A 27,310-nucleotide genomic window follows, 5' to 3' on the forward strand; every position below is an offset into this window, starting at 1 on the left:
GCTCTACTGACAGCCAGCCAGGCGCCCCTCTCAGTACTAATTTTTGAAAAGATATATTTCTCTATCTACTGTCCATTTACTTTTAATTCCAACGATTCTCTATCCTGGTCTCTTGAGTTTTTAAGGTACATAGACATACGATCAAGAAGGCAAAGAGATATTTCACCAATGTTGGTTTCTTTTCTTTTTGATCCTCTTGAACGTGTTGTAACACTGTCAGTAGGCATCCCTGTATGGTTCTTTATTTTAACTGAAATTATCTTAGTATTTAACCATTAGGATAATACCTCCTGGTATTCCACTACTATTTTTAATTAAGATTTTTTTTTTTTAAAGGAACGGATGCTGAAATTTAATCAAATTCCTTTCAGCATCTGTTGATATGATCGTATTTTTCCTCCTTAATTTGTTAATGTCATGAATTATGTTGATAGATTCTCTCTTAAACAAACTTTGTGCTCCTGGAATAAACCTTTACTTACAGTGTTAATCTTCTTTTGATTCATCAATGCATTCTGGTACTATTTTGAGAGTTTTGCATCTACGTAAGTTAATTTCGCTTCTGGGTTTTTACGGTTTTTATCAGGTTTTTCTATTAACGAAACCACAAAAACTTTACATAAATTAGAGATTTCATTCTTTTCCTGTGGTACAGAATAGTTTAAGTAGCATTGGACCAATTGATGGTCCTTGCTGTGTTTTCCTCAACAAGCTCTTGAGTTTTTCTTTTTAAATTATTATTTTTTAATTTTTATTTTATTTTTTAAAAATTTAAAAAAGATTTTATTTATATGAGAGAGCAAGAGGTGGGGAGGGAGAGAGAGAAGCAGACTCCCCACTGAGCAAGGAGCCCTGTGCGGGACTTGATCTCAGGACCCTGAGATCATGACCTGAGCTGAAGGCAGACGCTTAACTGACTGAGCCACCCAGGTACCCTTCTTTCCTTTTTTAAATTTATCTTTTTTTTTTTCCCCCTAAACTCCTGCTTTTGGATTTACCCTTTCAACCAAGTTCGCTTTCTCTTTCAACAATTTCTAGCTTTTTTAGCTTCCTTTTGTTTCTCTTTCTCTCTCTCTTTTTTAAGAATAATGAAAGCATTTATGGCTATACATTTTCCTCAGAGTACAACTTTTGCTGGGTCTCACAGCTTTGGGAACCCCGTGTTCCTGAAATCAGGGAGGTAAGTTGTTTAGGAGTCCAGATCTCAGTGGTACAGGGCTCAGGCTTTGAGCCTGAGGACAGAGGCCGTGTCTGCTACAGGACCCTATGGCCTGGAACAGAGCCAGGCAGAGTAAAGCACCAGCGGATGCCCACGGATGACTGAATGAACACAAGGGAAGGAAGCAAGCAGGTGGGACCAAAGAGTTAGGGACCCATTATAAGTTTGCAAACCCAGCCTCATTTCTGGCCCCGTGATCTATCAGCTCACAAAGGTTTCGGCAAAGCCAGTTGGATCTGCTTTCTGAAGGAGCAGAGCAGAATCCAAAACAGCCAGGGACAGTCTAGGGAAATGGGAGTCAGGGGTGCCGGACGCTGGTCAGAAGGGAGCTTCAAAGTGAGCCATGTAGCAGAGCGAAGAGAGGGAATGAGTTTCGAGAGGTCTGGTTTGCCAAGGCCCCGGTGGGTGGGGAGAGATGAAGGAGAACCGTCTCTGAGGGAGATGGTTCCAGGTCTCCTGGGGAGTGTTTGGCATTCCCTGGCGAGAAAGAGAAAGAAGGTGGTTTTGAGGCCACGGAGGCTGGTGGCTGCACAGCCATCTGGGATCCTTGGAGCAAGCCAACGAACTCCCACAGGCACTTGAAGCCTGGTTGATAAGGCTGAGAAGACAGTGGCCCCAGAAGCTTCTCTGGACCTTAGCACCCGTCCCTCTGCCTCCAAGGAGGAGGTGGGCCAAGCCATGTCCCTACTGTCTGGCCATCCCTCCAAGCACTGGCTCAGCCAGCAGCGGGTGATGGGGAGAGCTCGCCCCCAGCCCCCCTCCCTGGGAGCCAGCCGCACCAAGGAATAGGACGGGCGGGGGTGCTGAGCTCCCCAACCTCAGCTCTCCTCCCTACCCCAAGAAGCCCTTTGAAAGGTTTTCCTGGCAGAGTTTAAAGCTTCAATTCATTGAATTGCCTGGCATGAGGCCCAGGATGAGGGGATGCCGGGAAGGCCCCAGCCCTACACCCCAGCCCTCACCTTAGCCGCCCCCACTTTCCTGGGACCCAGGCCGGCAGGCCTCCCCTGCTCCCTCTCTTCATCCAACGGCACCCACCACCTTTCCCCTCGGGGACCCAGGTATCCTGCCCCTTTCTTGCGGAGCAGATGGCCACCCCAGAGGCCCAGCCTTGCTAAATCAGACATTTAAATCCCATAATCCTTGGTGAGAGGCTGACGGAGGGGGTAGCAGCCCAATCCTAGAAGCAGGGGCAGGAGAGAACCTCGTGCCAGGCCTGGCAGGAGGGGAGGAGGGACAGTTGGTTCCCGAGTTATGAATGGAGCGCCCCCCCTCCCTTGTTGTCATGCAGCCCGCAGACTGACCCAGTCTCCAGCTTTTGTTCTCCTCTGGGAGCCCCGGCCTTGGGCCCCCCAGCCCACACTCCCGGGAGACTCAGGTGGCTGCCTCCCAGGGTCACCGCCTTCTTCCCCACGCAGCCTGCCCAGTCGCCCACCCCACGGACGCACAGGTGGTAGCAAAGTTTATTGTAAAATAAGAGACCGATATAAAAACGGGATATAAAAAGGGAAGAGGAGGAGGGGGTGTGGGTGCAGAGTGCAAAAGAAATCGATCCTGAGAGATTGGGGGAAGTAAAAAAACCTCGGCAGATACAGATCCTACACCAGGGATGGAATCCTCCAGTCTGTGAGATGGGAGTGAGATTTCCTCCTGGGCGCCGGGGCTCCCCAAGAGGTCGGACAGGATTTGGCTGGGCCAGCAGGAAGGGGACCCCTCACCAGCTGCCCCCTCATACGAGCTGTCGCCCTGCCCACCAGCACGGACAGGGGACCGCCAGCCTCGGAGGCACCACGTCGCAGACATCATGGGGTAAAAGGGCTGTTTTGGGGGGTCAGACATACATAATTTCATTCACCCTCACAACAAACTCCGTGAGGTAGGTATGGTTATCAGCATTTCATAAAAATGGCCTATGAAATTAGGAAATTTCAACCACTGGCTAAGACAGTAGAGAACTGGGCTCACAGCCCAGCGTGTGATTAGCTCTAAAACGCTCCTGACGTTCAGGAACATTTTCCTACCTCTCCCATGGTTCCTCACAGTAAAAATCTTTAAAAACCAGGCTGGAACGTCCTACGTCCCCCCCCCGACCAACCGACCTTGTAGGCCAACTTCTTTACAGAGCCTTAGGGCAAGGCGAATGGAAGAATCCAGAGCGTCTCTGGAGCACACCTGTACTAAGCAGTCCACACACCGAGCAGGTGTGCTCAAGCTCCCAAGTCCCAAAAATGCCAGGGAAAGAGGGGCAAGGGGGAGGGGGTCAGTGGGGGGCGGGGGAGGGGGCACAGGAAGCAGGGGACGTCAGTCCGAGTCGGGCCCCTCTCTCTTCAACATCAGTTTTTTATGGCGGGAGGTAGACTGCCCCTTCTTAGCCTTCAGGTGGCTGTTGGGGAGACAAGGGGGAGGGGAAGAGATGACATCAGCGAGTGGGAGGCTGGGGGCTCCTTGTCCTAGACCTCCGCTTGGGAGGGCCTGAGGCGGGAACAAGGGAATTTCAGTTAAAACGGTCATCGCCAACTGCAGGTATGTTTGCTGAGACCCGGGTCACTTCCGCGTATTCTCTTCATCTTCCCCCCACCCCGTCGGACAAGCAAGGAAACCGAGCCCCAGAAGGGGAGTGGCAAGGCCCCAGGGATGCTCGTACTCGGCAGGGCTGGGGGTCTGTCCCAACCCCGCCATGTCCAATACTCCCACATGGTTATCAGGCCCCGATTTGAACCCCCAGCTCTGCGCCAGAGGTTGTTGGAAATGACAAAGAAACACCCCTGCTCATCCCTGGAGGGGCTTGGGGACCTCCCAAGGCAGGAATGGGGTTGTGGGATACGCCCAGGGGGAGACGGAAGCATGTTTGGGCTGGGGGGGGGGTCCCACTGTGAGGGCGTCAGCTCCCTTTGACCTTGAAGGTAGGATTAGAATGGAATCCCGTGTCTTTCCAAGGTAGGAAGGCAGGCGTGTGGGGCTGGGAGAGGCCCCCGGTCACTCACCTGGAGTGAGCCCTGCTTCCGCCTGGCTCCTTTCCACTCAGGGCATCCTTCAGCTCCAAGGCCTCATTCAACTCCCTGAACATGTTGAAGCGTTCACGTCCGCGGATCTGTGGCAGGGGAGGAGGGGGAGAAAGAAGCATGAAGGCGAAGCCCCAGTACCGGGGAACCCCCGTGGTGTGGTGTGGCAGTCTGCATCGAGGGCCGGCCGCGCCCTGATGGCAAGTGCCCTAACTGCAAGCAGGGCAGTCAGGAAAAAGACAGCGTTCTCAGCGCTGGGCTTGAAAACAATATTCAACCCAGGAATATTCACTTCCAGAATCGGGGACAGGACCAGAGGAAAGGATGGATACAGGAACAAGGCCCAGCCTCCCGTTTGCTCCCTTCATAGTTTTTTTCCCCTCATCCGGGCCCACTGAGTGGGGGCAAGAGCCTGCCTCTCTGTCCCTCCCAGGCTTGGTACCTGAAGGGTGAAATATTCCCCATCCAGTGGCTTCTTCTTTTGGGGAGGAGAGGAGCTGGTGCTGGGAGTCAGTGCTGGGAAAGAGGGGAGGAAAGACAAGAGAAGAGTACATTTTGAGCAGAACTGCACCCTCTGAGCCTCCCCTACCACCTCTTGTCCTGCCTGCTTACCTCGCTTAGTGCTCCCGGGGGGCGGCTCGGGGCAAGGCTCCCCCTTCTTGCGGAAATTCTCCTCCTCTGTGCGCCGGTCTCGCCCAGGACAGGCACAGACGCGTACCTCAAAGCTGCTCCGCCCCAGCACGTTACCACTACCCCGGCAAGAAGACCAAAGCGGGAGGCGGTGAGGGAGGTGAACCACCCCCCTAACTCCCAACCACCCTCATCCTCTGCGGAGCCTGAGCCGAGGACTACTGAGAAGCCGCAGGTCAGAGAGGTTCCAAAGCCGGAGGAAGGAAACTGGGGGAGGCCGAGGGTGGGGGACAGCAGAGGAGAGTCCAGGTGTGGGGCAGGCATGAGTGGGAAAGATGGGTGTCAGCAAGGGAGGGAGGGGCCGGGGGCAGGGCGGCGTGCAGGGCCCTACCTGGAGTCTTCCAGGGTGATGATGGTGAGGATGGGCCTCCGGTTCATGCCCCCCATGCAAGAGCTGTTACACATGTAGTTGTAGTGGACGGTGGTACAATCAGAGCCGACCTGAGCCAGAAGACAGGCCCAAGGTCAGGCCACCCCGCCCCCGGCGGCCTGCAGTCTCCCTAGGCCTCAGTTTCCCCAACCGCGGAATGGGGATGACCCGCCTGGCTCTGCACACCTCACGGGGCCGTGCGGAGGCTGAATAAGGAGAAAGCCCCCCCATCTCCCACGTGATGGACCCCTCCAGCCCTCTCCTCCCAGAGACCTCAGACGCCAAACCAGACCTCGGGCGGCTCGTAGGGCACCACCACGCTGTGTCGGAAAGTGTTTCTGTCGTCCAAGTACTTGGCTCGCAAGTTTCCTTCCACCCGGATGAGATGCTGAGGCGGGGCCAGCCCTGCGAGCAGCCGGGGAGGAAATCGGGAAATCAGGGGTTTGGGGCCTCCGGGCACCGGCCCGCCCCACCCCCGCCCCGCCCCCGCCGCTCACCATCACTGTTGTCGGGACAGCGCTCGTGGTGGGGGCAGCGCCGCACCACCTCTGTCACGAACTCGGACTTCTTATAGATGGCCATGGCACGGACGCAGGTGTCGGGTGGGGGCGGGGAGCTGACCCACAGCTGCACCGGGCAGGTCTTTGCCAGCTGGCAAAACAGCTTGTTGAGGGACGGGGAGTACTGTAAGGAGAGGAGGAGGGGCGGACAGGTCAGGGGATGAGTGTGGGGGGGCGGGGGCGCAAATGGACAGACAGCCGGGGCACCAGCCGGAAGCCACGGGCCGTGTGGGGACGGTGGCTAGACATGGCGGGGTTGGGGTCTGCGTCCCAGAAGCTTACTTTGAAAAGCCAAGGACTGAATGAGTGAAGGAAAAGGAAGAAGAGTTCCAGGGTCCGGTATGACGGGAAGGGTGAAAGCCCAAGGTCAAAGACTAAGGAGAAGTGCAGACTGGAGAGGCCCAAAGTGTGGCCAGGCGCGGAACAGTCCCGTGGAAACCAGCGCGTGAGGGCCACTGACCGTGCAAGTAACAGACTTGGCTGTCCCGGAATGCAGGAACCCCAAACGGAACCCATAGGTGCCAGGGTAGGTCTTCGGGGAAGGGACGAAGGATGACAGGGGCCAGGAGGTGGCTGGTCCGGGACCCGCGGGGGCAGGAGCTGCGGCCATCCTGGAAGTGTCATCGGACCCTGTATCCAGCCACGCGACGCCTTCTGAGAGCAGCAGTTCGTCCACTGCCGGGGACAGCTCGGAAGACTGCAGGTGGAGAGACAAGAGTCGGAGGGCCAGGTCCCCAGCCCCCCGCCCCGCAGGCCCCCCCCCCCCCCAGTCCTTACCAGAACATTGTTTTCAGGAAGCCTGGAAGACAAGAGCAGAAAGTCAGTGCTGGTGTTTGCTTCCCACGGGCTTCTACCAGGGGGCTGGGGATTGGGGTGGACGGGCAGGATGGGGCAGGGATGCTGGGAGGCTGGTGGGCAGCCTGCCCTGCCCTCCACTTACAGGTTCCACAATTCGGAAAATGTCTCCTGGCTCAGAGGGGGGTCGATGGTGAGCTCCGACTGTGGGTCCTGCATCGCAGCTCCTGGGAAGGGAGTGTAGCCGCTGTGGAGAGCAAAGTGGGGGGTCCAGTATGAGACACACCCAACCCCGGGCCCCCCAACCCTGTGGCAGGAGGGACCTCTCCACCAACACCGTACCAGGGCCTGAGATGCCGCCGCCCCTGGCCTCCCCAGGCGCAGGGTTGCTCCTGCCCAGCCCCTTGATGACCCAACCCAGCCCAGCCCAGCCCGCCCCACCCGGCCTCAAGGTACAAAGATAACCAGAGACGGAATTTCAGCCTTCCCACCACTGAGTCCACAAGCCTTCCTGGAAGGGTACCCTATTTCTGTCCTGGTAATAAGGATGAAGCATGTCAGCCTACACCCTCCCCCTGGGGGAAGATACCTCCAGGGACCCCCACATTCCCCACCTGACCCCCTTCATCACGAAGCTTCCTGAAGAACTGGAATCCCACTCCCAGCCCTGGTGCACAGGGTCCTCCGGACTCCCCCGCCTGCCTCTCTGACTTCATCTTCTAGCACGCTCCAGCCACGGGCTGCCCTTCTCTGCTGCCAGACACAGCCCGGTTTAGCCGGCTGGTGGTTCCCTCTACTGGGAACCCTGGTCCAGCCACGGCTGCAGGGGAGGCATCTTCTGGGACCTTGTCTTGAATATCACAGCTCCTCAAGGATGTTTGCCCAGACCGCCCAGGCAAAGACTGCGGGGCGTAAGTGAATGGTTGTGCCCAGGCCGTGAGCAGGTTGTGAGCTGTCCAAGGAGCGAGCAGTTCACAGGGGCAGTCCCGGTCCCGGCCGGGGCGCCGTCCTAGGCTATGCGGCCACCGTCTCGTGGCATCTTCCCTGACACCAAGTTTGCTGTGAGTTTTGAGAAAAAACCACGCCCCCTGTGGACGTCCCTTCATTACTTCTTTGTCTTGTAGAGCATGACAAGCCCATCACCCCCACCCCCACCCCCCGAAGCTCCTCCCACCAACATTCACCTGCTCCCAGGCCTGATTTCTTATGTGCTCAGAGTTTGTGAAATCCGTTCATGTGGGTTAATTCATTTGTCCCAAGAACCACTCTGGCCGCCCCCGAGCCACCCCCCCCGCCCCGCGACAGATGAGGAAACTGAGTCTCCAAACCCGCCCACAGCACACATAGGCGAACAAATGAGCTTTTATTAAAAATGACCATTCAGACATCTAGCAGGAGGATGCTTACTTCGTCACCGACTATTCTCTCTTCAGAGCTCTCTTGTTAAGGCTGGAAGTGTAGATTTTGGCTGACAAAAGTCCTCCAAAGAAGAGGCTGGCAAAGGGCTCCTTATCACAGCCGCCAATGCTGGGGTGGCGGGGGGGGGGGGGGGGGAGGATGGACAATGCCTGTGGAGGGAGGAAGGCAGGAGCGGGCGGCAGGGGAAGGGATCCCAAATCTTTGCTTGGCGGGAAAGGACCAGGACCCCGCTCCTTCTATGATCCAAAGAACTGTGAGATGTTTATGGAAGGGAGCTTCAGAAGTCGAAAGCCCTAAATGTTACTTACATTTGCTGTGCAACTTTACCCGCCTTTACCTTACCTTACCTTACCAACTTTACCTACCTCAAGGGCTAGCCTTTTGGCTTCCTCACATACAGGCATTGAGTTTTCCTCATCTTTATGTGCTTAGTGAAAACTACCCAGGACTGGGAGCCATGAGCGGCAGGCTAGGCCTGCATCCCAGTCTCACCACGTAATAGCTGTGTAATTTGGGGAAGATACTTAACCTCTCTGTGCCTCAGTGTCCTCTGCTCTAAAGTAGTACCCTACTTATTATGGGTAAGGTAGAGAGCTGAGAAAAGTGCCTGGCACATAATAAAAGCTTGACAAATGTGTTTGTTTATAGGATTATCCCATTTTATTAGTTCTGTATTGCAGGTACAATCACTAGGAGACCTTCTCAGAGCCGGTCCTTCCCAGGGATGAGCACCAAGGGCCATTAAACTAAATTTTCAGAAGCTGAACCAGACCTTCCAAATGGCTAGGGAGGCAGGACGTTTACATAGATATCCCTGGTGGGAAGGCCACAAACTCAGCTGGGACTCCATTGAGGGGCCCAGCCAACCACCATCCCAACAAGGGCTGATGTTTATCCATCCCCACAGGGGCCCACTGCTCCCAGAGGCTTATCTCATTAATCCTCTCAAGAAGCCCTTACCGGTAGGTATCACCAGCTGAGGGAATGGAGGTTGAAAGAATTATCTCACTTATCCAGATTCAGAAACCTCCCGAGGGGCAGGGCGAGGGATTTGAACCTGGGCTGTCCAAAGCCCACACCCAAGCTCTAAATAATTATGCTCCTCTGCCTTCATCCAGAGTCTGCTGTAAAAAATTTTCTTGGCTGAAAGCTATTTGGTTGGAAAAAAACAACAACCAAGATGATTCTGGAAAATAATAAGGCAGGGTCAGGCAACTTACTGCTTTGCAAAACCACTTCTAGGTAAAACCCCCTTAGAAGAGTGTTGTATGGGGCAGCAGGAGTTTTGCACAAATATGTTCACGTCAGCGTTGTTCTCGATGACAGGTGACGAGAAACGTTACTATCCACCAGTAGGGAATGGCTACATGAAATACCGACAAGAGAGAGACATTTACTACAACAGTTTAAGGAAATGAGTTTATCTGTATATATGTAACTAGATATAGCTCAGAAACAGGTTGATTACAAAATACAATTTGCAGGGGGAAAAAAAAGCCAAACACAGTAATGTAGGTAGTTTATGTGAATTACAAATACAAAATGACTAGAGTTGACCCTTGAACGATGTGGGGGTTGGGGGCGGGGCCCCCTGTGCTGTTGAAAATCCATGTGTAGCTCTTGACTGCCCCAAAATTTAACTACTAATAGCCTACTGCTGAGCAGAAGCCTTACCAATAACATCAACAATTAACGCATATTTTGTGTATATACTATATATACTATATTCTTTCTTTTTAAAGATTTTATTTATTTGAGAGAGAGAGCACACAGAGGGAGAGAGCACAGAGGGAGAGAGAGAGAGGGAGAAGCAGACTCCCCACTGAGCAGAGAGTCCAACACGGGGCTCGATCCCAGGACCCAAAGATCACTACCTGAACGGAAGGCAGATGCTTCACCGACTGAGCCACCCAGGCACCTCTTATATACTATATTCTTTTTTTTTTTTTAATTTTTTTATTGCTATGTTAATCCCCATACATTACATCATTAGTTTTAGATATATATACTACATTCTTAAAATAAGCTAGAGAGAGGGGTGCCTGCGTGGCTAAGTCGGTTGAGCATCTGTCTTCAGCTCAGGTCATGATCCCAGGGTCTTGAGATTGAACCCCCACGTGGGGCTCCCTGCTCAGCGGGGAGCCTGCTTCTCCCCCTGCTCATGCTCGCTCTCCCTCTCAAATAAATAAATAAAATCTTAAAAAAAGCATGCTAGAGATAATGCTATTAAGATAATCACGAGGAAAAAAAAGGCATTCACAATACTATACTCTATTTATCCAAAAAATCCATGATAAGTGGTCTCATGGAGTTCAAACCTGTGCTGTTCAAGGGTCAACTGTATTTATTGCTTATAAACATATATACGTGGAAGTATGAAAGACAGGCAAGAATAAACACTTACAAACTATGATAGTGATGGTCTCAGAGAGAGGGAGATATGTATGCTCATGGGACTGGGGGTACCATCACAGGGTTCTGGCTTGATTAATGAAGGAAAATTTAAAAAGATGGTATTCATACATCACTTGTATATTAAAATAGGGACACAAATAAGACAAATGTTAAGTGTTATAATTCTTTGGTGGGAATACGAGTGTTGTATTATTCTCATCTGTGTTTTTCTAAAATAAAAAAACCTAAAAAAGAAAGATGTACTCCCGTGTATCCATCTTCCAGCTTCAAGAATAATCAACATTCTGCCTTTATTGTCTCCCCTAAACCCCCAGCCGCTCCCCAGAAGCCCACAAATGTTTTTGAGGTAAAATCTACGTAAGTTGAAATGCACAATCTTAAGTTTACCAATTAGAAAACAAATTTGACACATTTTGATACAACCTTCTAACCTAGCCCTACCAAGCCTAAGACACTTTGCCGTGTTTCCTTTTGAAAGTTATACATTTTATGCTTAGGTCTACTATCCATCTCAAACTTTGTATGGTGTGAGGTAGGGGTTAAGGGTCAGGGGTCAAAGTCCATTTTCCACTTCCAGTTGTTTTAGCAGGGCTTCATTCTGGGGCCTTTGTAGAAAACCATTTGACTACACTCACGTGTCTTTTCCTGGGCTCTATTCTGTTCACGGTTGTTGTCCTACAGTAGCTTTATAGTAATCTTGAAAGTCAGCTAGTTTAAGACCTCCAACTTTGTACTACATTTTCATTTTGGAATCGGCTTGTCAGTTTCTACAAACAGACCTGCTAGGATTTTGCTTGGGATCAAACTAAATCATTTTGAAGAGTACTGACATCTCAACACTATTGAGTGTTCCATCCATGAATATGGTACTCTGTTATTTAAATCTTCCTTAAATTCTCTCAGCAATAGTTTGCAGTTTTTAATATAGAACCTTGTCCATCTTTTGTTCAATTTATCCCCAGGTATGTATGCTATGTTTTTGGATGCTTTGTAAGTGGCACTGTTTTTACAATTCATTTTCCGACTTCAGATTCAATGGTTGCTATTATATAAAAATACAATTTATATATATTGCCTTTGAAACCTGTGACCTTGCTATCATCACTTATCAGTCATGATAATTTTTCTTTTTAAAAGATTTTATTTTTTAAGTAATCTCTACATCCAACATGGGGCTCAAACTTCCAACCCTGAGATCAAGAGTTGCATGCTCTACCAACTGAGCCAGCCAGGTGCTCTTTTTCTTTTTTTTTTTTTTTTAAGATTTTATTTATTTATTTGAGAGAGAGAGAGCACATGAGAGGGGGGGAGGGTCAGAGGGAGAAGCAGACTCCCTGCTGAGCAGGGAGCCCGATGCGGGACTCGATCCTGGGACTCCAGGATCACGACCTGAGCCGAAGGCAGTCGCTTAACCAACTGAGCCACCCAGGCGCCCCCAGGTGCTGTTTTTCAATGGATCTTCTATTAGCCTGGTTAACACCTTCAGTGTAATGTTGAAGGGGTGAGAATCAAATCCTTTTCTAGTTCCTGATCTTAGAAAACAAGCATTCAGTCTGTCATGACTATGTATTGATGGTAACTTGATTGGGGGTGCCCTTTATCAGACTGAGAAAGCTTTCCTTTTCCTAGTTTGCTGGGAGCTTGGCTTTTCTTTTCTTTTTAAAATCATGAATAGGTGCTGCATAATGTCAACTGCTTTTTATGCATCTGTTGAAATGATCATAGGATTTTTATCCTTCAATCTGTTAATGTGGCAAATTACACTGATTGATTTTTTAAATGTTAAAACATCATTGCAGTCTAGAGATAAACTCTACTCGGTCAGGATGTATTTACCACTTTTATAGATTATCAGATTTGATTTGCTAAGATTTTTGCATATACATATTTGCACATACATATGTATATGTATATATATACATATTTGCATATATATATATATATATATATATATATTATATATTAGCAAGAATATTGGTCTAAATGTTCTTTTCTTGTAATGCCCTTGTCTGGTTTTGGTATCAGGATTCTCAGGATATTATGAAATTAGTTGGGAAATGTTACCTCTTCTATATTCTGAAAGTTTGCATAAGATTGGTACTGTTTCTTCCTCAAATGCTTGAAGAGAAGAACAAAGAAGAAATAGAATAGAAAATAGCATTAACATGGTAGACTTAAACCCAAACCTTACAATAACTGCATTAAGTTAAATGGACCAAGCACTCCAATTAAAAGCAATTTAGTGGGGGAAAGGAGGGCTGTTTCAACAAGTGGAGCTAGAGGAACAGGATATCTATATAGGAATCTAACCCCCCCCCCCAAAAAACAGAACTCCTACCTCACATCATAAAAATTATTTTAAAATTAATTAATTAATTATGGCTCGTAGACTTAAGTATAAAACCTAAAACTGTAAAGGTTCTTGAAGAAAATATCCTAGAGATTCTTCATGACCTTAGGGTCAGCAAAGATTTTCTAAACAGGTCACAGAAAACATTTGAAAGACAGAAGATGAATCTTCTGCTGCTCCTTCTTAGACAGTGACAGAGAGGCAAGTAACAGGTCAGGAGAAAACACAAATAGTGACAAAAGAAGCCTATCCAGAATATATAAAGAACTGCATGCAGCTGAACACAATTTAAAAAAGCAAATAAACCAACTTCAAAAAAATGGGGGAAAGATTTGAAAAGCCGCTTCCATTATGACACAGGAATGGCCAATAAGCACATGAAAACTGATCCTAGCTAAGAGGATTGCAAATTAAAACCACAATGATGTACCACATTAGAAAGACTGACAAACCAAATGTGAGGAAGGATGGCTCTTGCTGGTGGGAATGTAACACTGGGACAACCACTCTGAAATATGAGAATTTAAAAAATCAAGTTTAGATCTGCTCTCTTACCTAGCAATTCCATGCCCAAGCAGTTATCCAAATAATAATAATAATAATAAAAACATGAAAACATATGACCACAAAGAGAATTGTACAAGAATGTTAATAGCAGCTTTATTCGAAATAACCCCAAACGGGAAACCACTCAAATGGTCACCGAAAGGAGAATGGATAAACAATCCACGGTTTATTCATCCGATGAGATGTGCTAAATACAAAGGAGCAAAACACTGATACATTTAGTAACACGGATGCATGTCACAGGCATTATGCTGCCCACCAGAAACCTACACAAAGGAGCATATCCTGTGTGGGTCCATTTACACGACGTTCTCCAACAGGCAAAACTGGTGACAGAACTCAAAATAAAGACGAGGGTCAGAGACTGACTGGGTAGAGGCACGAGAACCTTCTCTAGGGCGATGAAAATGTGCATTTTGACAGGCTGGGGGTTAGTTGCCAAAACTCGTCTAATTGCAGTGGGTGTCAATGCTACCTCGATTTCGGAACAAGCTGCACACACGCCCCGCGCGCGGAGGCCGGTACGGAGCAGGTGCGCAGGTGAGGGAGCGCAGGCTGGAAGCGCCGCGCCGCCAGTGACGGACGGGCGGGAGGCCCGCCCCCCGCCCCTTCGGCTCCCCTCGGCTCCCCTCGGCTCCGCTCGGCTCGGCCCGGCTCTCCTCGGCTCGCCCCGCCCCTCCAGCCCCCGCCCCTTCCGCCCCCACGACGTTCGCTCTGCGTCCGAAATCGGAATGGCTGAGCCCGGAGCCGGATGCCCAAGAAACCGGGTCCCGGCCATAAACAAACGGCGCACCATCGCACTCTGTCATCGTTTAATTCTCAAATGAATCCGTTCTCGAAAATACCCAGGGCCTGCCGTCGGCACGCTTTTTAAAACCCCGTCCCTCGCAATGGTAGCGTCCGCCCGGGTTGCAGCCGACGGGGTGGAGCACACCATTCAAAGAGGGGGAGGGATTGAGGTTTGCATCAAAACAGACCCTCCCTCCCACCCCAGAGTGACAGCTAAGTGGTCCGGGAAGGGGGAAAAAAAAGCAGGGGAGGGGGCTAGCCCCTCCTCCTGCACTTAAGCGGAGCCGGGCTAAATGACATTTTCTCTCTTCTTCCCTCCAACCGGGTGGACAGTGAGCTGCTCCGGAAAAAAGAAACCGGAAACACTGCGGCAAAGTGGCAGAAATGTAAACGTACAGCCAAACAATAACAGGGCTCGCGGGCCTCTCGGACCTGGACAGTCCTCCCCGGCCTCGCGGGCCGACCTCCCGTGGAGCGCTTCCCACTTCCACGACTGACAGTCTAACTGGATTTTCTCCATCTAGCGGAGCCGGGGACCGGTTGGAAAGAGACGTCCAGGAAGGACAAAGGTCCGGAAGTTATGGGACCTTAGCAGCTTGGGCTTCCTGGATCAACCCCCCGAATAGTCATTTCGGAATGGAGCCGAGGTTCCACCAGGATGCGGTGGGCTCGAAAATCTGGGGCCACGGGTCCCCAAAATTCCGAGATTCGAAAATCTCAGACCCTGACGCTTTGTGCGTCTTATTTCAGGGTTCCCCACACCCAGCACTGGGATGGGTGGGGTGGGGCGGGAAAGCACCCCTTAGGCCTGCTGCAGGTCCCACTCTCCTGTTCAGCCCCGAGTCCGGCTGGTCCTAACATCCCCATCACCTATACACCCAGGCCTCTCAACTTTGCATTCCTAGGTTGGTGCCGCCAGCCAAACGTCCGTTCCCGCAAATCGCTAAGTCCCCAGTGCCCCACCCCCAGACCCCTCAATTCTCCCAAGCTGAAAATACACGGAGCCGAGAGCCGGTGACTCAGAGAGGACTCATCTGGCTCAGTCAGGAGCTTACCCGAACCTCAGGGGAGCGTGTCACCGTCCTGGGAAGCACGCTCCGAGGCCGGACGCCAGGTGACCCCGGAGCCCAGCGGCCACCTGCGCCCAGGATCGTGGCTCTGGACTTTTGAGAGGCTCAAAACTTTTAGCGCCAGTCGGAGCACATGGGAGGGGAAAATCCCAATCCCAGCAACCCCCGCGAGGCTCCTGGCACAAAGCTGGACGGTCGCCATGACAAGTAAGGGCAAGCAGTTCGCCGGGGCGGAGGAGGTGGGAGTGGAGTCCGCGGGGAGGACAGGGAGGCAGTCGGGACTCTCGCCGTGTTGGTGCTGTTGCTCCTTGACGTTGGGGTGGGGGAAGTTCGACAAGCCAGAGCTGCGGGGGCAGAGTTGGTGGAAACCATTTTAGAAGACTCCTGCCATGTGTCAAACATGAAGGTGGAAGGAACAGGGTCCTTTGCACTTGTCATTCCTCTCCCAGATAGCTGGAGAGTTTCTTCTCAGCAGCTAAAACGTCAGCTTTTAGGAAGGACTCCCTTAACATCCGAATGCAACGAATGCCTTCAGATACTCTGTATCACACCGTCTTGTTTAATTTCCTTCACAGCCCTGACCGTTTTCTGCAAAGATCTGTTCCTTGCCTTAAATACACAGCAGCGTAAGCCTTGGGGGCAGAGACCTTGTCTACTGTCTTATTCATTGTTGTATTTCTCAGTGCCTAGTACGGTACCGGGTAGAAAGGAAGAGCACGGTAATAAACACACTGAATGAATGAAAAGAGACGGAAGTCAGAAATTTGGCGGAATGAGAAGCAAAAGACGGTCAAAACCTGTAAAATCAAATATAGCGGTGGCGCCCTCTGCAGGTGGTGGGGGGAGTAGGTGCTTTAAGAGTGCCCGGGGGAGACGGCAGGGGGAGCGCAGGCACTTCTCGCCGAGGCAGAAACTCTCGGACTACAATACCCAGCAGCCACCAGGAGCCCCACGGCTTGATGGGAACGGTAAGCCTGCGTGACCCGTTACGTGCCTGCCCCGCCCCTCCCGTGGGTCGCCCGCGAAATCTGATCCGGGATGCGGAGGTCCAATGGAAAGGCGGGGCCAAATCCCGCGAGAGCGAGCGGCTCTTAGCGACCGACCCGGCGGAGAGACGCGGTGCTTGCATCCTCGGCTTGTCCACCTGTCCGGCTCGGCTCCCGGGGGTCTTCCGCCCCCTCCCGGAAGAAGGAGGAAGGCCCCGGCGCGTTCTCCAGGTCTGCGTCCGGGAGCCGAGCGGACTTTGGGGTCGTGTCGGCCACGCGGGGCGAGGGTTGCGGCGGAGGCCGGTGTCCCTGCTTCGTCGGCAGCATGAGCGCACCGGGGGCGCCCGGGTTAGCCCCGGACTGCCTTGCTGCGGACCAGGCCCCCGCTCAGGCATCCCCGACGGAAGAAAATACGGATCCCGAAGTGTTGCCGCCACCACCACCGGCTGGGGACGACCCTCCCCGCTCGTCCCCGGATCGCACGGCTGGATCCCAGGAGCCGGGGGAGGGCGGCTCAGCTTCTGCCTCCACCGCCCCGGAGGCGGGCTTCGCTGCTCCTAGCGAGTTGAGCCCTCGAAGCGAGGAGCCAGCACTTTGTGAAAACGTGAGCCTTCCTGCAGAAGAATCGAACGGGCCAGAGTCGCGGCCCGGAGAGGCCGTGGAAGGTGTGTCTGAGGACCCCGCCCCGGAGGACGAGGGATACGCGTAAGTGGTGATGGCAGGGCCGTCGGGGCCCGAGGGGATCGGGAGTGGGAGATGCGTGGAAGTGCACTGCACGCGTATCCGCCCGTCCTCAGCCCCACTTCTGCAGGCCCGCTTCCTCCTTGCTTTGCCGACCTAGTTTGTTGGCCACCCATCTTCCTTCCAGCATTTGGAACTACAGCTTCTCCCAGCTACCTCGGTTTCTCAGTGGTTCCTGGTCGGAGTTCAGCAGCCACCCCGAGAACTTCTTGAAAGGCTGTAAGTGGTAAGTAAGGATAATCGGGTGGGAGATAACCGTGCTCAGGATTTTCACTATAAAACAACCCCAGTTATCTGGGAGAAGGAGTAAGAGTTCTCTTGGACTGAGCTTAAATTTCATCTAGGATTATGTGTTTTCTGCTTTCCTCAAGGCCTTGGGTAGGGTGGGGGCTTACCTACCCCAGCCATAGGCTCAGTCTTAGCCCTGCACTTGGAAAACAGAGCCCTGTCCAGCTTTCTAACTCTTTCCCATTCCTACAGGGCCCCTGATGGTTCCTGCATCTTGACCAATAGTGCCGATAATATTCTACGGATTTATAACCTACCCCCGGAGCTGTACAATGACGGGGAGCAGCTGGAATATGCAGAGATGGTAAGGGTAGGGGCTACCTGTGACCCTTCACCAATGCTGCACATTTCAGTCCTTCGAGTAGGTGGAGAAAGTTGAGTCCACATGTTTCCTGTTCACAAACAGAACATTTCTTCATGAACGTACGCAGGTGGCACTTTCTAGCCAGGATGTGAAGTTTAGAGAGGTGTCCTTCCTTCCTTTAGTTGTGGATACTTGTTTTCTGTGAAAGAGTAGCGGGTTTCTCAGGGCAGTATTTAATTGACTTACAGATGTTTACTGAATGACCGCCAAAGGATCAGTTACTGTGTTTGGTGCTGGGATAAAGTGCTGAAGCAGACAGGTGAAGAGCTGGTTTGCTTTCTCTTGTGGGAGCTAGACGACACACACGTAAAGCGATAAATAACGAAGTTCATCACGCATTATGCTAAATGCTGTGAAGGAAAGAAACAGGATGAGGAGGGACTAACTTGAGGAGACCACTTTAGATAAGGAAGGGGCTCTCTGAAGAGGGGACATTCGAGCTGAGACGTGAAGGATGATGGGATCAGTCATATGAGGGGCTGTAGAAAGAGCATCCCAGGAAGAGGCAGTGACATTACAGAGCCCCAGAGTGGGGCAGGAGCTTTGTGTTTTCAGGGAACAGAAGGAAGGCCAGCGTGCCTGGACTGAGGCCAGTGAGGGGGAAAGTGTGAGGATGGATCCCATGACCCGTGACCCATGTCGGATCTGGTGGGTTTGGAGTTTGAGAAACCAGAGGAGAGTTTTAAAACAGAAGAGCGAAATGATGGCTGAAGTTTTTAGAGAATGGATTGTGGTGAACAAGAGTGAAATCAGGGGGATTCATTGGGATGCATCTGTCATGGTCCTGGTGAGAAACGGTGGTGGCTCGGGCTGGAGTGGCAGCAGGGGAAATGGAGAGGTGTGGATGATTCAAAGTGTATTTTGTAGGATGTGGAGGTCAATTGGTTGTGAAGGTTCAGGGAAGGAAACAATCAAGGGTCCAGGTGTTTACAGCCAGGTAGGTGGTGGTACGATTTAACTTAGGAGGAAACAGATATGAAGAGGTATTGGGACAAGTCAAGAGTGTTTAGATCTGTGAAATGTGAAGCTAAGGGAGAAATTGGGGCTGGGGGTGTACTTTGGGAAGCGGAGAAGCATGTAGATGGTACTTGGTATCTTGTGAACGGATTCAGTCTTGAGTGTAGCTGGAGAAGGAGAAGGCTCTAGGGCGCCTGGGTGGCTCAGTCGTTAAGCGTCTGCCTTCAGCTCAGGTCATGATCCCAGGGTCCTGGGATCGAGCCCCGCATCAGGCTCCCTGCTCGGCGGAAAGCCTGCTTCTCCCTCTCCCACTCCCCCTGCTTGTGCTCCCTCTCTCGTTGTGTCTCTCTGTCAAATAAATAAATAAAATCTTAAAAAAAAAAAAAAGAAGGCTCTAACAGAGCCCCGAGCGCTCCAGCAGATGGAGTGGAGGGCAGGAGGGGTGACAAAAGCAGAGGCAGAGTCAGGTCTAATGCTGTTGAAGGTGAGACAAATTTAGAGAATGACCCAAGAAGACATTAGTGACCTTGGCAAGAGCACTTTCCGAGGAGTGATGGAGGCAGAAGCCAAGTAGGGCGGGGGGAAGAGGAGTTGGAGACAATTCTTTGGAAAGTTTTCTTGTGGAAGGGAGTTGAGAAATGGGATGGTGACCAGAGGGAATATGGGGCCAAAGAAGGGTTAATGGGGTGCTTCTGCAGGGTCGGAAATAACCCAAGAGACAGGGAGGAACTGACGCTGGAGGAGAGAGGGGGTAGCAGGTCCCTGAGCGGCTGACTGAGGACAGGATCCGGAGCACAGCAGAGGACTTTGTTAGGTGCAGAGTCCTCCCTTGCAGTAGGAAGTGAGGCAGCTGCTCAGTGGTTGGAGGATTTCCACATCTCCTCACTTGACTTTTCAGTGAAGCATGAAGGGAGGTTATCAGTTGAAGGAAGAGGGTCTGTGGGGAGAGCGCAGAAGGTGTGAATGATTGGTCCCGGGGAGTCGGAAATCAGAGGCAGCAAGGAACGTGGTAGCGTTGCTGTTCTGTGCTCAGGGCCCACTGGAAATTTGTTGCCACCCATTTAAAGTGAGGTCTGGTGACTTCATTGTGCATCTCTCTCTCCCCAGCAAGTGAACGGGCTGTATTTTCTCTGTTTGTACAGCGAGGATGAGCATCGTGGCGCCCAGCTCATAGGCTAGTTGTGAGAATTTAAAAATATTAATGTAACGTGTACGAATCGGTGCCTGTTTTGTATTCAGTAAACGCTAGTCGTTGGTATTAGTTGAGTCAAGCACGGAATAGGAGGATCATGGGCTGGGATTCGCCGGCAGTGAAAGACAAGGGTGTCCTTAGAGCATCTGCAGAGGGTGTGTGTAGTTGGTTGACTGGAATGTAAAGCAGGTAAGGAAATGGACTGTAAATGCGTTTTTGATGAAGCAGAATAATTGTGGTGGTAGAAATAGAGCAAGTCAGCTGGATAGGTCGGAGACGGTAGTTGGAGATTGTGGTATGACAGGGCCTGGGACTCGACTGTGGGAGGGGCGGCCGGGGTCAAGGGAAGGCTGTGGCTGTGGGTGCTCTGGAAGGCAAGCACTGGGAGAGACCAGAGTGTCGGAGGGACCCACTCGTCCTTTCATTGATTCATTTGGTGAACACGTTTTTGTTGAGCTCATTCTATGCGCCAGGCCCTATTTTAGGTGCTAGGGATTAGTCGGGAACAGAAACAGACACAAGTCCCCCCGTCCTCCTTGTGTGATAGCTTATAATCCAGTGCAGGGAATAGAAAATAAAGAAATAACCAAGTAAGGGGCGCCTGGGTGGCTCAGTTGGTTAAGCGACTGCCTTCGGCTCAGGTCATGATCCTGGAGTCCCTGGATCGAGTCCCGCATCGGAGCCTGCTTCTCCCTCTGACCCTCCCCCATCTCATGTGCTCTCTCTCTCTGTCTCAAATAAATAAATAAAATCTTTAAAAAAAAAAAAAAGAAAAAAGAAATAACCAAGTAAAAGGTATACCTGACAAGTGCCATGAAGAAAAATAAAGCAAGGAAGAGGATTGGGGCAATGGACTGCAATTTTAAAAAGGATGGTCAAGGAAGACCTCGCTATTAAGGTGACATTCGAGCAGAGACATGAAGGGAGGAAGGGAGTGAACTGGCTGACATCTTGGGGAAGAATATGCTGGGCACAGAGAGGAGCGAGCTCTCAGGGTGCTGTGGGAATGAACGTCACCGAGAACCACAGGAGAATCTGTGGGGAGTGAGGCAGGGAGCCGGTCTGCCTCCTTGCGCTCGCCCCTGGTTCTTGCAGCAGGAACTGGGGGTGTCTCAGGGCTGGGCGGGCGTGCCGGGGCTCTCCTGCAGGAGCCCAGGAGCGGGGCTAGTGAGAAGAGCCTCTGGAACCGTGGCAGGTTCGGAATGGATTGCACCAGCTCGTTTTTGAGAAACAGGATTATTAAGGGAAAAACCATCATTAGCCAGCACTCTACAAAAGTCAGCCCTTTACGTTTTTGTCCATTCTTTCCAAGCTCTGTACTGCATGGAAGCTTTTTATGTGGTTATGATCCTATAGCAGATGGTTTTGTAGACTGCTTTTTTATTTCTTAACAGTCGTATCCTGAGTGGTTTCCATGGTGCTTTGGTCTCCATAGTCGTGTGTCCTGGTGTCCGATGCTGCGCTGGGCGCCTCTGATCAGTCAGTCCCGTACCTAGTCCCCTGTTTCACACGTCTGGGTTTCCAGGATTGTTGTATCATAAATTATTCAGTGACCATCTTCATGTGTTTTGATGGAGATTCTTTCCATAAGAGACATTTTATGAGTAAGAGATACTCCGGGTCAGGAGTACCCGTACTTGTTTCATGTCTCGTGATACCGATAGCCGACTTGTCTTCAAGGCTCTCGTGCTTTTTGCTTTTGATCTGCTGTTAGCAGTGTGAGTGTACCAGATCCATCACAGCTTCGTTCATTGAGAATTTCACTTTCTGTGTCTGCAAGCTCAGTGTTTGGAAATGGACACAGTTAATGTAGGTGGGGAAATCGGGGAAGGCCGATTTTGAGTATTTCCAGATACCCGTTTCTTCTTCCCAACATAGTTTCCTAATTCCTCTCTGACTTTTCACAGAGCTTTCTGAAACTCCCATTCCTAACTCCCCAACCTCGGCCCTGAGTTCTTTTCCTGCCCTGGACCTTTTGCTCGAGGCCTTCACTCCCTCTAGCCCAGCCAGGGGAGACCGCACATCCTCTGTGCCCTGCGTATCTCAGGTTCGGTGGGGGGGCTGTTCTTGTTCCTACATGTTATATTCAGACAATTGCGCTCTCTCTTTGTAAAAACTTTTCCTTTGAGGCTTATGCTCTGTGAGTCTCCTTTATCCACCAAGGACATTAACACCTCATGGCTCTCCTGTGCACCCCAGGTCTTTCCACCATCTTGGTGACCTTGGGTATCCAAACCAGAAGCCCGGGTCTCATCCTTTAATCTTCCTTTTCCCTGACCCCCCACATCCAATTAATTGCCAGATTCCATCGAGTCCCCCTAATCTTTCGGATCCATTTGCTTCTTCCCACTCTGCTGCCCCTGCTTTAATTCAGGTCTTATTATTGGGGTCCTTATATTACTGGAACAGTCTCCTGTCTTTGTTTGCTCATTAAGACATTTGTCATTGACTGCTGATAACATACTAGGTGTTGGGGAAACAGTGGTGAACCAGACAGATAGGATTCTTGCCTCCTCTGATGGGTGTGGTGTGGAGTGAGGAGCACGGAGGGCTGTAGGAACCTGGAGCGGGGCAGCTTGCTCTGCTGAGGGGTTAGGGAAGGCCTCCCAGTGGAAGAAGCGTCTAAGAGACCAGAAGAGTGATTAGGATTCAACCAGAAGGAGTTGTTGAGGGAGGTGAAGGGAGACTATTCCAGACCTGGACGCTAGTGAAAGCCTGCAGATCGAGGGTGTGGTGAGTTGGCACCTTCTGGGGACTGGGAGTCAAAATGGTGGGATATAGAGATTTTAAAGGAGTGAGTCCGGAGGGATGAGCCGTGAGAGGTGAGTAGGGGGTAGCCACCTGGTAAGGAGATTGGGGTTTATACTGAGGGTTACGTGGACTCATTAAACGTTTTAAGCGGGAGCATGATGCTGGACAGAATGCCAACTTAGCAAGGTCTCTGGGGCCTGCTGGGCTGCAGCGTGGAGAACGGACGGGCAGCTTGGAGCGCGACAGTGCAGGGAGGCCTGGAGAACTTGCAGAATTGCAGCGATGTTAGCAGGAGGGCAGCGGCTTGGCACGGGACTGGAAGGGAGTGCACGCATTCAGGGGCGCCTGGAGGCGGGCCTGGCGAGGTTCGTGTCGCCAGTGGCTCTTTGGTCAGGAGTGGAAAGGGAGTGAAGAGCCGTAGTGGCCCGGGCTGGTGCTCAGATTGGACGCTTAGACATTTGGGTGTGGAGCCCGGGGGGAGCAGGAGGTTTGAAGGAGGCGGGAGCTGGGTCCGTCACAGACCAGCTGAGTTTGAGGTGGCTGTGGGCTGTGCGCCCGGAGCGGCGTGCCCGGTGGTCTGATGAGTAGGTTCAGAGTGGAGACGCAAGTCCTGGGGCATGCCGTCACGCCGAAGGCCAGGGAACAACTGACAAAGGACGGTCACCCAGATGTCTCAAAGAGTCCCTTCACATCAGTAAGGAGAAGACAACAGCCCGGTAGAAAGAGGAGCAGAAGTTACGAAAAGGTGTACTTGTGTGACCGGTGAGCACAGGTCACCAGGGCAGTGCCGGTTTGTACCACGGTGGGGTTCTCGCTCACAGCCGCCACCGGGGAAGAAGTCGAAGGTCTGGCAGTACAAGAGGACGCCGAGCACCGGGCGCTCACAGGCTGCCGGTGGGAGAGTGGATCGGGGTGGGCACTCGGGCCTGAGCGTGACTGCATCTCGCGGAGCGGGCGACGAGCGGCCGTAGAGCTGCCCTCGCACCCGTGCTCCCGAATGTTGAAAGCACGGCCGCCGGAATGCGGAGAAACGCCGTGACTGTCCACAGGGAAGGACAGTGAGCGGGGGCTGCCCAGGGGCGAAGGTGCCTGAGCTCTGGAGCCCAGTGCGTCACCGTGGCCACGTCCCCCGTCACAAAGAGAGGTGGACCGTCTGCACCATTGGTACTAAACGGAAGGGCATGCAGGACAATGGTATACTTCGCGTTTGGGTTTTTTTTTTTTTTTTTTTTTAAGATTTTTTGTGTATTTGACAGAGAGAGACAGCGAGAGCGGGAACACAAGCAGGGGCAGAGGGAGAGGGAGAAGCAGGCTTCCCGGGGAGTAGGAAGCCCGATGCGGGGCTCGATCCCAGGACCCTGGGATCATGACCTGAGCCCAGATCAACAGTTGGATACTTAACTGATGGAGCCACCCAGGTGCCCCCACATCAGGCTCCCTGCTCCGCGGGAAGCCTGCTTCTCCCTCTCCCACTCCCCCTGCTTGTATTCCCTCTCTCGCTGTGTCTCTCTCTGTCAAATAAATAAATAAAATCTTTTTTTTAAAAAAAAAAATGTATTTCTAAAGAGATGGATGAGAATGATGAATTCAAGATAGTGTTTACCTCTGAGGGAAGGTTTTCTTGGGAAGAAGTTTTAACTGTTTTATATTTTATTTTTTAAGCTGGTTGGAGGAGTCACAGGAGTTTCTAAAAATGCTTCTTTGCTGGGCAGCCCTCTCAGGTCCCCTCTCTCTTCAGGAGCTTTCTACCATCGCTCCATAAACTTGGTTTTGCTGCCCACCAAAAACCAAAAAAACCTTCTGTGCATGTTTGAACCGTTTAATAATTTTTTTAAAGGATCAAATGGCATCTAGTAGGTGCTCAGTAAGTATTTGTATCAATGGTTGGTTCTTGGTTTCTTTGTTGGGATATATTCTTTGCTTCTTCCTAAGTGTTTAAAAAGCAAAAGGATAAACCTGTATGGCTTTGGCGGCCCAAATCTGACATCAGAGTCTGAGCTGACCCTGGAACATTGAGATCAGGATTCTGTTCTTCATATTAACCCCGTCTGCCTTCTGCCTGGTTAAGTGCTGACAGACAGCCCCCCCACCCCCGCATCACGGTAGTGCTGGAGGCATGACGGCCTCCTTCTCCTGCCAGTGACCCAGGCATCCCTGCGTCTCTGTCCAGGCCCCTGTCCTTCGCATGGTGGAAGGCGACACCATCTATGATTATTGTTGGTATTCTCTGATGTCTTCAACCGAGCCAGACACCTCCTAGTAAGTGATGTCCTTTGCCTGCCCCCGCCTTCCCTTCCCATCCCGTCCCCCCACCTCTGTTTCAAGGGGACCCTCTACTGAGAGGGAGCTAGGGGTGCCAGGGGTTTCTGGGGGAGGACAGCTTGGTGTACCCTTCAGATGCAAGCGGAGGGGGCCGGTCAGTTGGCTTCCTCCCCTTCCTTTGACAGCACCAGGACCTCAGTGTCCGTGTCTCTCTCAGCGTGGCCAGCAGCAGCCGGGAGAACCCCATTCACATCTGGGATGCATTCACCGGAGAGCTCCGGGCTTCCTTTCGGGCCTACAACCACCTGGTAGGGACCTCCCCGTCCAGGCCCAGGGCTCATCCTGGCCCCGCTCTCCCTCCTTGGGGACCGCTGAGGCTTTGCTGGGCCTGTTTGCAGTGCTTTCCTGCCCTTAGGATGAGCTGACGGCAGCCCACTCGCTCTGTTTCTCCCCGGATGGCTCCCAGCTCTTCTGTGGCTTCAACAGGACCGTGCGCGTCTTTTCCACGGCCCGACCTGGCCGTGACTGTGAGGTCCGAGCCACGTTTGGTAAGCATCTGTGCCTCCCGGGGGAGGAGGAAGGAAAAGGGCACCGCCCTGTGCAGAGGGGCCTTGTGCGAGCCAGGGGACCAGGCGTGGCCCATCATCTTCAGGACAGCCCAGGGAGGCAGGTTGTACTCAGTGGGCAGAGGAGAAAACAGGCTTAGGGAGGGGGTGAGACTGTCCCAGGGTCGAGCTGCACGGTAAGGAGCTGCTTCACTCCTGAGCGCAGGGCCTGTCGGCGGCGTCCCTTTCGCTCTCCAGAATCTTGGTATCTCTAGGAAATTGGCGGTGACGCTGTTTCATTTTCCTGTAAGCCTTCAGCTTTCCATCCCTCCAAGATGACACAGGTTTGAGAAGGAGGAAATAAGTCTTGAGCACTTCGGTCCTTTGTGGGGATGGAAGGATCTGGGGGGCCTCAGAGGTCTTTATCCTGCTGTGGCACACGGGGCAGGGGAGGCATTCATTTCCAGCTCATGGGACAGGAGACAGAGATGCAGCTCTGGTTAGCCTGCTAATGTCAGGTGTCCCCGCCCGCTGCCCAGCTTGTTCCTTCCCTGTCTAGCCAAAAAGCAGGGCCAGAGCGGCATCATATCCTGCGTAGCCTTCAGCCCAGCCCGGCCCCTCTACGCCTGCGGCTCCTACGGCCGCTCCCTGGGTCTCTATGCCTGTGACGGTGGCTCCCCTCTTGCCTTGCTGGGAGGACACCAAGGAGGTGTCACTCACCTCTGCTTCCACCCCGATGGCAACCGCTTCTTCTCAGGAGCCCGCAAGGTAGGGGTCACGTCCTGAGATTCCAGAGAGGGTGCACAGGAGGCAGGAATGGGGACGTAGTCCGTGTTGTGTTGGGGGACAGGCGGGGGGAAAAAATTAACCCAAGCTAAGGGAGCGTCTGTAAAGCTTGAGGGAAGCAGGGATGTCTTGGGGGGTGGAGGGGGTGGGCAGGGGAGGGATGGACTCCAGGGCCCCCCTGCTCCGTGTCTCCAGGATGCCGAGCTGCTATGCTGGGACCTCCGGCAGCCTGGTCACCCACTGTGGTCCCTGAGTCGAGAGGTGACCACCAACCAGCGCATCTACTTTGATCTGGATCCGTGAGTGACCGGGTCCTTCCTGCCCCGGGGACCAATGCCCCAGGGCTGCCGGAGCCCAGCTGTAGGTCCCAGCCCCGGGGGTGAGGACTCGGTGTCACCGGGCGTCTCTCTCCCCCAGGACTGGGCAGTTCTTAGTGAGTGGCAGCACTAACGGGGCCGTGTCTGTGTGGGACTCCGGCGGGGCTGGACAGGAGGGGAAGCCGGAGCCCGTGCTGAGCTTTCTGCCCCAGAAGGACTGCACCAATGGAGTGAGGTGATCCCGTGCCGCCCGGATCTGGGGGCTCAGGCTGGGGGGCGGGGGGCGCTGAGGTGCTGACACGCCCTGCGCGCTCTCTCCCCGCAGCCTGCACCCTAGCCTGCCTTTGCTGGCTACTGCCTCGGGTCAGCGCGTGTTTCCGGAGCCCGCGGACAGTGAGGACGACGGGGAGCAGGGCGCAGACCTTCCCCTGCTTTCCATGCGCCACGTCCACCTTGAATGTCAGCTTCAGCTCTGGTGGTGTGGGGGGGGCCCCGACGCCAGGGCGGCTGATGCTCGCCAGGGCAAGAAGGGGCCCGGGGGGACGGAGGAAGGCGGGGGCGAGTTTGTATAAAAAGGTTCTGTGTGGTACCGGAGGCTTTGTGTCTGTTTTTGGGAGGCGCATGATGGAGACGGGGCCGGGAGGGGTACCCGCGGGCTCCCTTGTCCAGCAGCGGTAGGGCTTGGCATATTGTTCCCCAAACCAGGGTGAGAGGTGGGACTAGGCGCGAGCCAATGGGGCTGCGGAGCTCGGTGTGAAGTCAAGGGAGTGGGGGTGGGGCTCCATGCCATTGACTGGCGGGTTGCTAGGCAACGCGGTAAACTGAAGGGGGAACCTGTTTGAAATCTCACTCCCAAGGTGGGGGCGGCAGGGTCAGGG

The 27,310-nt window shown here is 52.6% G+C and overlaps 2 protein-coding genes across 5 annotated transcripts; one reads left to right on the forward strand and one right to left on the reverse strand.

The window, feature by feature from the left end:
- Positions 1-2,667: 2,667 nt before the first annotated feature.
- TP53 (tumor protein p53) lies at positions 2,668-15,371 on the reverse strand. Of its 3 annotated transcripts, XM_036077516.2 has the most exons (13): positions 15,229-15,342; positions 9,273-9,415; positions 8,041-8,201; positions 6,779-6,880; positions 6,616-6,637; positions 6,299-6,535; positions 5,776-5,962; positions 5,571-5,683; positions 5,240-5,349; positions 4,831-4,967; positions 4,661-4,734; positions 4,201-4,307; positions 2,668-3,599 (listed from the first exon to the last, which is right to left on the reverse strand). In XM_036077516.2, exons 4-13 carry the CDS (start codon positions 6,850-6,852, stop codon positions 3,518-3,520), a joined length of 1,143 nt encoding a protein of 380 aa, XP_035933409.1. In that variant the 5' UTR covers positions 6,853-6,880; positions 8,041-8,201; positions 9,273-9,415; positions 15,229-15,342; the 3' UTR covers positions 2,668-3,517. The 3 variants fall into 3 exon arrangements, with proteins under 3 accessions (XP_035933409.1, XP_035933408.1, XP_035933407.1); XM_036077515.2 differs by lacking the exons at positions 8,041-8,201; positions 9,273-9,415 and having other exon boundaries at positions 15,229-15,371; XM_036077514.2 differs by lacking the exons at positions 8,041-8,201; positions 9,273-9,415; positions 15,229-15,342 and adding an exon at positions 7,248-7,269.
- Positions 15,352-27,021, forward strand: WRAP53 (WD repeat containing antisense to TP53). Of its 2 annotated transcripts, XM_078067867.1 has the most exons (11): positions 15,352-15,450; positions 15,819-16,934; positions 17,098-17,196; positions 17,451-17,562; positions 24,693-24,781; positions 25,002-25,092; positions 25,200-25,332; positions 25,889-26,097; positions 26,311-26,414; positions 26,533-26,667; positions 26,758-27,021. In XM_078067867.1, exons 2-11 carry the CDS (start codon positions 16,555-16,557, stop codon positions 27,002-27,004), a joined length of 1,599 nt encoding a protein of 532 aa, XP_077923993.1. In that variant the 5' UTR covers positions 15,352-15,450; positions 15,819-16,554; the 3' UTR covers positions 27,005-27,021. The 2 variants fall into 2 exon arrangements, with proteins under 2 accessions (XP_077923993.1, XP_035933405.1); XM_036077512.2 differs by having other exon boundaries at positions 15,420-16,934.
- The last annotated feature ends 289 nt before the right edge of the window (positions 27,022-27,310 follow it).

Source organism: Halichoerus grypus, chromosome 2 (assembly GCF_964656455.1).
Source record: "Halichoerus grypus chromosome 2, mHalGry1.hap1.1, whole genome shotgun sequence".
NCBI classification, from domain to species: domain Eukaryota; kingdom Metazoa; phylum Chordata; class Mammalia; order Carnivora; family Phocidae; genus Halichoerus; species Halichoerus grypus.

Coding starts and splice junctions, on each gene's coding strand:
- WRAP53 (XM_078067867.1), top strand. CDS start 16,555: ATGAGCGCACCGGGGGCGCCCGGGTTAGCCCCGGACTGCCTTGCTGCG. Junction 17,197..17,450: donor TTCTTGAAAGGCTGTAAGTG/GTAAGTAAGGAT, acceptor CCATTCCTACAG/GGCCCCTGATGGTTCCTGCA. Junction 26,668..26,757: donor GACTGCACCAATGGAGTGAG/GTGATCCCGTGC, acceptor CTCTCCCCGCAG/CCTGCACCCTAGCCTGCCTT.
- TP53 (XM_036077514.2), bottom strand. Junction 6,638..6,778: donor TTTTCCGAATTGTGGAACCT/GTAAGTGGAGGG, acceptor CTTGTCTTCCAG/GCTTCCTGAAAACAATGTTC. Junction 3,600..4,200: donor GGAAGCAGGGCTCACTCCAG/GTGAGTGACCGG, acceptor TCTCCCCAACAG/CCACCTGAAGGCTAAGAAGG.